The sequence below is a fragment of the Tamandua tetradactyla genome, chromosome 6, assembly GCF_023851605.1.
Source record: "Tamandua tetradactyla isolate mTamTet1 chromosome 6, mTamTet1.pri, whole genome shotgun sequence".
In the NCBI taxonomy this organism is placed as follows: Eukaryota; Metazoa; Chordata; class Mammalia; order Pilosa; family Myrmecophagidae; genus Tamandua; species Tamandua tetradactyla.
Genome location: NC_135332.1, coordinates 133,933,670 through 133,945,886, shown reverse-complemented (window position 1 = coordinate 133,945,886; position 12,217 = coordinate 133,933,670). Strand labels below are relative to the sequence as shown.

Here is a 12,217-nt window from a genome sequence, read left to right as displayed (position 1 = left end):
CACAAAATAAATTCTTTAGTTTCCTAAACTTAAAAACACTATTTCTTTTCTTACCATGGTTTGTTGTCATTAAGTTATGATTAAGGTGAGTACAAAGCATTTATGTTTCCAGGGAAAATTTTTCACATACATGAGCTGAATCTTATTGTCATTGTAACTGGGAAGGTATGTGACAATCCAGAAAATAATTAACAGAAATAATTTCACTGAAATATTTGTGACTTAGTTGAGCTCATGTGGACAAATCCCATTTAACATTTCATGTGTTATCTCTTGACTCAGACACATGCACTTATTATTGCCACTAGCAATAATGGCAATAAATCAATAAATGCATACTTCCAGTATGTTTTGCCTAGGTGCCTTCATAAATTAGTGTTGAAAATTTGTTCACCTTGGATGTTCTTCTTTTGTATACTATACAAGATTTAGATTATTCAGGGTAGAATTATTTGGTGATTTTTTGAAGAGATTCTTTTGTATTTTTATAAGTGAAAATATAGAGAACTAAAAATAATTCTCAACAAATTCCAGATTGGATTGTATATTCTAATTTTATGTAGTGGGAAATAAAGTATTAAGTTTATCCTTTTACCGTAGAGCATTTGAATTGACTAAATGTTGCTAATTACATGTATAAGATAGAGGTAAAGGCTCTCCAAGTTAAATTCTATTTAGAAGTAACATTCCCTTCATATTAACAAGTATTCTATTTCATATAACATCTTTCAAGGTAAATAAACTTTCTGACTTCATTAAATTTGCATTCAAATTTGTTAAGTTTTTCCATTAAGTTATTGTATTGAAAAGCCCATTATAATCTTAGGTTCTTAATGAGAAAATACTGGGATGACCAAAATAAGAATTTAAATGATATTTCCCCTAATGTAGAAAATAAAGGCATTTCTGCAATAGGGATCTGTGCTGTAAATCCTATACACTAGATTCTGTTTGCCCATTGACTTCTATTATGTATCTGGAGTTACTCTTTGGAAGTGTACGCCACAATTTAATATAGCTGTGGTGATGCTCTTAGAAGCAGAGCACAGAGATTTCTATAGTAACAATGCAGCATTCTCTCTAGTCACTAGAGAGAATGCCTGTCTCCTGGGAAGTTTATGTACCTCTCTAGTCTACTGCAGCATATCTGGCTTATATATGTTCTGGCCTTTTGGACAGTCTCAGGGTTTTAGTACAAGGTAACAGCTAATATATTTTGGGTTCCTACTGTGTGTCAAGCCCAGTTCCAAGCACTTTACAGAAACGCTCTAAACCCTATGAGGTAGATGCATTAGCTCCCTTTACAGATGGGGAAACCAAAGGGCAGAAAGTTCTCGTGGCTAGAAAATATTTAGAATATCGCTTAATTCCAGAGCTGAGCTGGTGACCCTTATGCTTTACTGTGTCTGCATTTTCTAGACTAGAGCTTCTCACTGTGAATGGGTTGCAAGTATGCCCACATATGTACCCCCCACAGCTCTTGTGTGTATGTGGGGGTGGGGGTGGGGAACAACCTGGAGCCCAGCATCTCAGGTCTATTCCCCTGGTTGTGGGTAGCTTCATCCTTTCCCTCAGTGTACTGCCCAAAGATTATTGTTTCTGTGTGCGGCCTGGTGGATACAAGTTTGGGAAGTGCACTGCCTTAAAGCAAAGGAATCATTTAGAGATAAAGATATTAAATATGTTTCCTTGTTTCTAAATGATACTAAAATAAATGTTCAGATTCAACTATCCTGTCACAAGGGATAATTATGTACCATATAATTCTATTTTATTTGGTTTCTCATCCAAGTATACATATAAAAAATAGTTTGCAAGCAAAGGCTAATAATTTCTTCCACTGATATTTTTGTTCTACTGCATACTACTAATTATTACCTGTTCATTAGGCAACATTTATCCTACCTAATGTTACTGTAAGGTCTTGACATCATTAAAACTGAACTTATTTAATTATTCTAGATAAGGCTTATTTTTATAAAACCATACTGGATGTCTACGCACAATGAATCAGAATTGACAACGTTTAGGCCTGAATGCTGAAGGACCATGTAGTACATAAAGAGGTACAAGGTTAATAATAGGGGGAAGTATTCTAAAGAAGTAATACTTGCAAGTTAAAAAAAAAATGAGATAGAACAGGTGTTCTGTTTGATGAGGAATACTTGGGATATTTTGGAATCCTTGAGTAGCTCTGAAGTGGCTTTGGAGATTCCATTATCACTTCAGTGCCTGGAATGAAAGAGAGACAAAATACCTCAGAATCCCTGGGTATGAGAACTCAGGGGAGCCCAACTCATATCCCAACTGGCTGAAATGTAAGTGTAGCGATGCATAGACATCTGCACTCAAATGGTTTCATCCTGTTCACAATGCCTTAATTCTGAAAGCTCATTTTCAGGTAGAGGGGAAAAATGCATTTCCTCTTCACTGCAATAGCCAGAAAAAGACTGCCCATTTACATACATCCTATCCAGTTTAGTAGCATGGTGGGGGCCGTTCTGTGGGGGGGACTTGATTGTACCTGATGATATACGAAGTACAAGGGAGAGGTAAGCAGAGGTGTCAGTGGGGCTGTGAGCCTGACTGACTCAATAATAATGGATCATTGTCTAGAAAAGCATGACCAGGAAGAGGAGCTGATTGGGCTCTTGGAATGGGGAGGAGGATGAATTCTATGGGAAGCATTTAAACCTGGAGGAACCAAGAAGAGATCCTAGGGGAAATTTCACAAAAGGATTGAAAATGCATGGCTGGTGTCCTATGGAAGGAGATTAGCTAGTGGTTTACAGTTGAGTTATCTCCTCAGTGGTGACAGTGAGGCATTAGAAGTCAAAGAGACCTCTGAGAAAGAAAAGATAATGATGAGCTTCAGGGCCAGCCGTGTCACCGTTACCTGGATAACTGCCTTCACAGGAGGAGAAAGTCCTGCAGCGAAGGAGACAGGCTGCCCTGGCCTCCTTGACATTCTCAAATCCACCAAGCACAGCCCCATGCCCCCAACCCCACCAGGGCTGTACCATTTTCCTCCGTCTGGAACACATTTCCCATAGAGATTAGAAGTGCCCACTTTGTGCCCCCATAATGCTCTGTGTGTTTCTAGCACCTGCATTTACCACACGATGATACTTATCTATTTAGGTACTTGTCTCACCCGTGGCAGTTTTTATTATTATGAATGGGAGAGGTGGAATGAGAAGAGATTTTGTTTAGGCACACATTTCAGAAGTCAAGATCTTGGAGTTCTGATAATTTGGTCTGGTGACATGTCATTTCAAGGAACATAACTGGATACCCATTGTATGTCAGCCTTTCCTGGAACTCCAGGTTTCTCTGTATTGGCCTTATTTTCAGGCCAGCTTTTCCTAAATGGCAGTATGAGTCAACATTTGCAACTCCAAAACGATTCTGCCCCAGCTGGGGTATCTCGTTGACCTCACAAGTCCAGGGGAGGTGGGGCCCCTGATGGCATGCATGGAGAGGAAAGAGGTCCCTTGAAAGCAGGATATGATAGGAGATGCCAAAGGAACAGGAGTCTGCTCTAGAAATGGAGGGGCCAACAAGCGCTGGTAGTTGGGTAACAAAGTCGCTAATAGGGGGGAAGGGCAGAGAAAAGGGAATACATTGTCCTCCTCCTCCACCTCACTGTCAAAATTACAGTCTACCATCAGAGAGAAGGACACCATGACCCAGAATTTCCTTCCACATGTGTTTGGGGTTCAGTAGATGAGAGACTTTAGTATCAGTATTAGCTGATAATAAAAGCTACTTTTCAGGGTAAGAACATCGGATTGCAGTGTTGTGTTTTTAAATCTTGCCCTTGGTTTGATACAAAAACATAAAGTTTTATGTAAATTCTGCTAATATAAGTTCTACAAATATAAAGTGTTAAATATATGTAATGACATGATGACATAGTTTAGCATGGATTTTGGAATTAGACCCAGGTTCAAAGCCTGCTCCACCATTTGTTATCAGTGTGAAGCTTGCAAGTGATAACTTTAAGTTTTTGTGTCTCATTCTCTCTGTATTACCTTAAGAGTTACAGGAGAGACTGTATGGAAAGCATTAAGCTTATTGCCCATCAGTCAATACTGGTTATTTTTAGCATTATTGTTGTAATTTAAGAATTTTTTTTTTTAAATAAAAGCTAAAGCCAGAGTTTTATATCATTGATTCTTGGGGATTAGTATATGGCATGGACTCCAATCCATAAACCTAACTTCCACCACCTTCCTGATAATACCTACAAATTAAGGCACAAATTCAGTAGGAAAGAAAAAGCGTACGCTTTACTTCCCCAATCTATTTCAGCAAACTTCACAGAAGCTGATTTTTTTCCTGAATACCATATAAAATCTGAAAGTATTTCTTAAAGGTACCTTTTAAACCTGTGTGTGCTTTAGTTGAATGTGAGGTTAAAAGTTTTCTGCCTAGAATGATAGAGAGAGGAGGCCTGGGGGCACAAATGAAATCAGAAGGAAAGATATATGATAAAGACAGATGATATAATCTAGGAACGCCTAGAGTGTATAACAATAGTGACTAAATGTGCAAATTTAAAAACGTTTCTGCATAGGGAAGAACAAAGGAATGTCAATAATGTAGGGTGTTGAAAATAGATGGTAATTAATATTTTAAAGTTTTAATGTATGTGTGAAACAAGCAAAAAATGTTTATTTGGTACAAAATTTATATTTTGACTAGTGCATTTCCTGATATAATTTATGTGGACAGCTTAATCGAACACCATAGTACTTGGAACGTTGTGCAGGGCATGAGATTTTGTAGCTGTCCAGAGTGATGCCCAGATAAATCCCAGAGTGATTTGAACAGTGAATAGGAAAGTATTTGCAGAGTCCCCTAGGGGGAATGGTGAGAAAGGGGGAAAATTCAACTTCCCCAAGTGGAGAATTCTTGATACTCTCATAGGCAGTGGGGGACAGCCAAAGCAATAGGCTGAGCTTCCAATTTTGGAGTTTGTTCATATGAAACTTAATCCTGCAAAGGATAGGCTAAGCCTACTTAAAATTAGGCCTAAGAGTCACCTCCAAGAGAACCTCTTCTGTTGCTCAGATGTGGCCTCTCTCTGTCAGTGGACACAGCAAGCAAACTCACTGCCCTGCCCCTCTCTACATGGGACATGACTCCCAGGGGTGAGGACCTTCCTGGCAACATGGGACAGAAATCCTGGAATGAGCTGAGACTCAGCATCAAGGGATTGAGAAAATCTTCTCGACCAAAATGGGGAAGAGTGAAATGAGACAAAATAAAGTGTCAGTGGCTAAGAGATTCCAAACAGAGTCAAGCGGTTATCCTGGAGGTCATTCTTACGCATTAAATACGTATCACCTGTTTAGTTGAGGTGTAGTGGACAGGTTGGAGGGAACTGCCTGAAAATGTGGAGCTGTGTTCCAGTGGCCATGTTTCTTGAAGATATTTGTTTGATGATATGGCTCTCGCAGTGTGACTGTGTGGTTGTGAGAGCCTTCTGTCTGATGCTCCTTTTGTCTACCTTATCGACAGACAAGTAAAACACATGGATTAAAAATAAATAATATGGGGGACAAATGTTAAAACAAATTTAGTAGATTGAAATGCTGGTGATTGGTGAAGGGGAGGGGTAAGGGGTATGGTATATATGAAATTTTTTCTGTTAAAAAATATGTTTTCTGCCTCAGCATCACATCTTTTTGGTGCCATTTTTTTTTACTTCTCTCCCTATATGACTGTCAGTTGTGCAGTCAGTCAGTAAGCACAGGTGAGAACAAATAGGCTTTCATTTTTAATATGTAAAACAGTAGGGCTAGGGGTTCAGTGGTAGAATTCTCACCTGCCATGTGGGAGACCAGGTTAGATTCTTGGTCCATGCACTTGCCAAAAAACAAACAAACAAGCAAAACAAACAAACAAAAAATCCACAAATGGTGCTGCAATAACGAGATACTCACGTGGAAAAATAATGAAATGTGATACCGCCATACACCATAATCCCCCACCCCGAGAAAAGAGGGCCTAAATACAATTTTTCAAAAAAAGCCCCAGTTTTTGAAATTTCTCTCACAGATGTGCAGCAGCTACACAACCTGCTTCTTTTTATCATTTATATGTGTTAAATGAGCTGTTTCCTGCCATGCAAATTTGCATTCCCTCCGTTCTACATAATGATCCTAATTCATGAACACAAACAAGAATCATTAAGCTTGTAACTACCAAGTACCAAGGAAGTTTTTTCTGCAGCAACAAATGACTTTCATGAAATATTTTAGGATTTTTTTACTTCTACTCTAGTGACTTTTCCGTGCAAATGTTGCTGTATCAGTCAACTGGAAAAGTCCTAGAACTGCCACTTAAAAATCTGGGGGCAGACTGTTCTCCTTAGCTCAGACTCTTCTTGACTCTTCTCTCTGTTGTCCACAACCCAGATTATAAGTAACTGTTACTACAACCCAATAAATGCTACCTCTAACTGAAATTGCTTTGGGGCCATCAATTTCATCTCTCTGAACCTTGTTGGTTTCATTTGCAAACAATGGACATACAGGCAGTTTGGGAATATGCCCAGCAGAGTATTGGCACCTAGTAAGATATGTAGGTAAACATAAGATTTAGAAAAGAAAAATGTGTGTATTTTACTTTTCCATCCTTCTTTCTCCATAAGACTATTCTTCATTTCTTTCCCTACTGCCACCTCACAGCCTTTTTGCTCCTATATTTGAGGACTGAAATTTCCACCTCATTTGCAGGGCCACTAGCATGTCCAGCCTCAGGCATTCAGCCTAGTCTAAACTGAGACTGCAAGGTAAAAGCACTGCCCTTGTGATTTAATTATTTTTATCTCCTCCAACCCTTGGTTCTCAGAATCCTGCCTGCTGCTTTGCTGAGCAAATTGAATGGCCTCCTATCTCTAGCTTTTAATCTAATCAAAATAGCATTGATAAAGAACACTGTCGTAACCAAGAGGGGAAAATTCTATAAAACAAACAAACAAAATAAAACAACTGTTTATACTGTATCTTAGCCATGGACTTTTTGTCAGAAAAGAGTGTGTTCAGAATATCTACTTTTATGCCTAACATGTTAGTGTTTATTGAGTGCTTACTGGTGCTGTCCTCCAGACCTCAGAAGTATGATTTTATTTAATCCACCCAGCAATCCTATAAGGTAGGTGCCACCATTCATCATTTTATAGATTAAGAAAGGAAGGCTTAGACAGGCTAAGTCACTTGCATAATGTCACAGAGTAAGTGGCAGAGCTGGATAAAAACCATGCAGACTCAAGAATCCATAGTCTAGCTACCACACCAGGTTTGAGTGTTATGTTCCGATGGAGTTACTTGATCCAGAAAAGACAGTACTGAGTTATTCCTTTAAATTAGGAAACACCTATATAACTGAGAAATTAGGACTTAAGTGATGATTATGGTTGCTGAATCATTACATAGATGTTTTTTCTTTCTATAGTACAGGATAGCCCAAAGTTAATACCTGAAGTTATTGAAACTCAATTGTTCTCACTCTTGTTTAAATTTACTACTGTAATGGCAACGACTTCATCTCCCCTTGTTTGAATCCATAAAAACCTTGAACCCCCTAGACTCAGGGAGACAGATTTTTGGGCTGCTAGGCCATCTGATCTGCTACATGCCTAGCAATTAAACTAGCGTCTCAGGAATTGGCCATTTGAGCCATCAGGCAGAGAATTCACAGCCTTTGTCTGGTATCCATTGGCAAGTGTGGTGGTACAAAAAGGCCCTAAGAAGCAGGGAGGCTGTCTGCCTGAGGTTCTAGGGCTCTGGTAGAACAGGTAAGTGTGATAACCAAGCCTTTTACAGCCGCTGGGCATTCTTCAGGCTAGAGGCTTGGCAATGGGGCTTTTCTCTGTTCTGCTGGCACTCCAGACTCTTTTGGCATCTTAGGAAGTTTTTAAAAGAGAAACGATTTCCAGTTCCAAGTCTAGACATTTGAGTGGGTGAGTGTTTCATCAAGGTAGAAGTGGATTTCAAGGCCAGTCTGAGTCCCCTAGACCTGGGCTAGAAGGCCTGGGTCTTGCTTCCAGAACAGTCCCCTTGGCTCTGACCTCTACACCTTCTGTTTTCTGGGTACCATTCTGTATGGGGTTTGCAGCCTGATCTGTTTGTCTGTACGAAGTTTAAAACACTGTCCTGAATTTGTCTGTTGAGTATAAGTAATCCAACAATTAATTGGTGTTCAATGAAACTAAGTAGGCCTGTTTAACTGCTAGCAGGTGTGTTACGTAGGTTTAATAAATGTTTAATGCTTGTTTAATCATTAGGGTGTGTTAAGCATTTAATGCCTGTTTGTGAGTTGGTGTGTTTGGTCTAGTTATTAATTGATATGTTACTTAAATATACAATAAGTGCTAAGTGTCTAAATTTGTTAGTTTGTGTCTTACTGCATTCATATTGGTCAAGTGTTTCTAACTGGTTAATGATTACAGAAATTCTTAAAATAGGAACCTTTTGGCTGTATTAAAATATTGCAAAGATTTTAGTTATGACCTATGAGAAAAAAAGTTTATATCTATAACACAATCTGGCCTCAATATGATGTAAAATCAGGGGAGATATGGCCTGAGAATGTTCTGCAAAAGGGCAGAAATGGAATGAAATGATGTATATTCTATCCTTTATTTGTCCCTCTCGAAAGTATTTCTTTATTTCAGTGACTAACTTTCTATTTGTCTGTCTGCCTACTGAATGTATATTTCATACCTCCAGATGGTAACAGCAAATTAACAAAAAATTCTTAAAGAGTTCTATTGGAATTGCTTAAAAAATAACTAGGCACTTTTATATAAATATGTAAATTAGAATTTCTGAAGTGAAAAGAAAACATCTGGGCAACAGGGCTCAAACCTTAGTTTTGTAATTAATGTAAACAAACCTGTACACTAGAAAGAAAAAATCTCTGGAATTTCCCTGGGGCCACAGAAGGATGCCAGAGGACTGCCTCTGAAAAAAAAAATAGTCTTTTCCATGTTTGGACCACAGCTTTAAGTGAAATAGATCTAATAATTGGAAATAGTTAAAAGAGGGGCATAGGAACTCTCAAATTTCCACCATCCTCACCTACAACTTTTAAATTCAAGTTCAGCAGACCAGACCTCATTCTTTCTGTCTCACCTATCCCTGCCCCCAGGGCCTAACCAACTAAAGCAACCATGAGGGAAGGAGTGGGTGCAGAAAGATGGGGGGAAGTATGGTTTAAAATCCTTTTTTCTGGGCCTGGAGATTATAAATTATAGGCATAAAAAATGCCACAGAATAGGCCATGTTTGTTAAAATCATTTTTTCCAATAATACCTTTGCAATAGGAATCATAGTCATCAGATCATTTCTTGGGATAGAAGTAATTGAGTAAGCATTAAATGCCAAATTTCAGTGAATAAAATGAAAGGTCCTTGAGAAATATAGAAAAGTTTTCCGAGACTTAGGTTTGGGACAAATTAAACAATTGCAGTATATTTTCCAGAGCTTGATAGTTAATGTACTTTATGGATGTTCATAATTGTAGGATATTATGAAAACAAGGAGCTCTTTTAAACCTCTGATAGAATGAATAAAACAAATACAGCTACAAAATTGTAGTCACAAAACCTAGACCTGTTTTTATAATGACTTTGTAAAATGAACAAAGGCAATTTTACTCTGATTACATATGTTCTCCCTAAATTTATACAAACTTACTGATAAAATAATGTAGTATTATAAGTACATTCTCAAAAATTACATTTATATAACATTGTAAAGTGAGAATATGCTGATGCTTCAAATATATTCTATTTAAGAAGTCAGTTAAATTTAGTAAGAAATATAAATGAAAAAATTTAAAAACCTTAATTCCTGGATTTCAAAGAATCTGGCTTGTAGTTACTTTGCCATTTGTTACCTTAGTATTTGGAATAATTTTTTTGTTTAATATGAATATGTAGTGGCTTTGTTAATGCCAATCAGTACATTTTTGTTACTGCGTGCTATCATGAATGAGAAAGATGTAAGTCTTAGCTTCAAAGAGTTTATATGCTATTTAGAATATACTTGAACCAGGATATAGTATAAGACAGTAGTAATAAAAGAATAAAAATGCTGTAAGAATTTTAAAAGCAAATAGATAAAGAATAACCTAATAAGACCTCATACAGAGATGACACTTGTAAAATCTTAAATAAGAAAGTAGTATTTGAATAAGCAGTGCTCCAAACTTAATTTTTTTACAGCCATAACTTAATTTTGTGAACTAACACATTTCTGGTGTTATAAGCACTTAGGAAAAATGTGGAGAAAAATTTGAGGTTTTTTTGGGAGATAAATTCCATAAGTATTAAACAGCTGGTTATATTTCAAACTTGGGCTCTTCTGACCTTTGAAGATAGTGCTGGATTGGACCTAGAAATTTTAAACATACTCTAAAGTAATCATTTGTGTGTTGTGAGTATAAATGCCTGTCTGTGTTACAAGCACAAGCATAAATTTCTCCCTTCTTCCATTATTTTATAATGCATCTGTCTCTTCTACCTTCATTTATACTGTTACTGGAAGGTAGTTCAAAGAGTACTTGTATTATTTTCCATACTAAGAGGATCATATTTTCTAATTAAAGTGAATTTTATTTGTATCTACCATAAGCCCTAAATGGATTTGGCAAGTTGTAGAAGGTTTAGGAAAGTGAATTTTGTTTGCAGACCCATTATTGACTACAAGCTCTGAATGAAAATGGAAAGTTGCAGAAAGTCCATAAAAGTGAATTTTCTTTGTTGTAGTGAAAACTAATAAAAAAATGATGTCTGTTTATAATGTGTGTTTATTTTTAGGGAGCTTTTGTGTCAAACCATCTAGTCATAAAAAACTAAAGTTAAGTTTGCTCTCTGTTAAAATAATGTGACTTGTTACTCTGCTCTTAATGAAAAGTTACAAAAAGTTTTTTCTTAGTCTTTTGAGTACTCTGTCTAGAAGACAAAGATTTTATATCAGAATAATATCCTTCTTAATGTTTACATTGACCTGATTAAACTTTATTTCAGAAGACAAGTCTTCTCATTTTTAAAGAAAAACTATTACAAAGGATTTGTTCTTTCAACTTGTAAAAGTGAGGTGCTGAAACAGTTTAACATATTATATAGGAGTTGTTTAGGATGTATTACAGTGGTAAAAGTGGATTTTCTATCCTTTTGTTAGCTAAATTTGTATGGGTAAAGTGTTATTCATATATTTAGAGTTTGTATAAAAATTCCTAAAATAGCTCCATTTAAAATGCTTATAAGAGAAATAGGGCTTAAATTGTAAGCTCTTACAAGAGTCACATTTACTTTTGAACTTTAACTATTATTTCTAAATTCTGAAAAGCTTTGCTGTTTGTATAACCTAGTAGTTCCCTGGTTTAAGTTCTTTGTGGCACCTGAGACTCAAGATTAGAGTTCTCCTGCTCTGAGAGCCAGCACTACTCCCACAGCAACTGTTAACTAGACAGAAAAAGAAATCAGACTAGTAATAAAGTCTTTCTTTCTTTTGAGCCATCAAGAATTCATAGCCTTTGTCTGGTATCACCGGGAAGGCTTTAAATGATGGCCCTTTTTGCTGCAATTTGTTTCCCTATTTTATCCTCTTCTTTTTCTTTTAATGGGGTCCTTTGAGTTTATTTCATAATACTAAGTTCCATCTGTTCTCTGTTCCTTGCAGTAAGAAACATAAGGCTTCGAGAAGGCCATACAACTGTACAAGTTTGAAATTTCTTGTCACGGACCTGGAGACATGACACTTTGAATACATTAAAGAGTAAATGGTACCACAGTGATCTCTGTGATTGGAATTTTTCTTTTGTAATCAAAATAGTAAGACCCTTTAATAAATTCCCTGGAAAAGTGTGCCGGTAAATTAAGAACTAGGAGGGCTCCATACGTAATATTTTATTTCTTCAAGTCAGATATAAACAGAATAATATGCAGAATTTATTGTCTATATGAAAAAAATCAAGAATCACTTAGATGATCTTTGTGTCAGCTATGACACTGGTCTCCAGAATAGGTTCAAAGATAGTCCCTTGGAAAGGTTCTATTTTTTCATTTAAGACTTTGATTTCTATGCTTATTTTTAGCTCATTATTTTTTAAATTTTATTTTTGTAAGTATTATATAATATACACAATGATACTTACACACAATTTCAAAAACATATGTTCTATAATGTATAGTTTATAA

At 36.6% G+C, this 12,217-nt stretch overlaps 1 protein-coding gene across 1 annotated transcript in view; it reads left to right on the top strand.

Annotated features, from left to right (window-relative positions):
• TMEM64 (transmembrane protein 64) overlaps positions 1-11,814 on the top strand; it is a 45,049-nt gene extending 33,235 nt beyond the window's left edge. The window contains exon 4 of the mRNA XM_077167168.1: positions 11,700-11,814. Within this exon, the coding sequence (XP_077023283.1) occupies positions 11,700-11,746 (47 nt within the window). The 3' untranslated portion in view covers positions 11,747-11,814. The remainder of the gene's footprint in view (positions 1-11,699) is intronic.
• Positions 11,815-12,217: the final 403 nt, after the last annotated feature.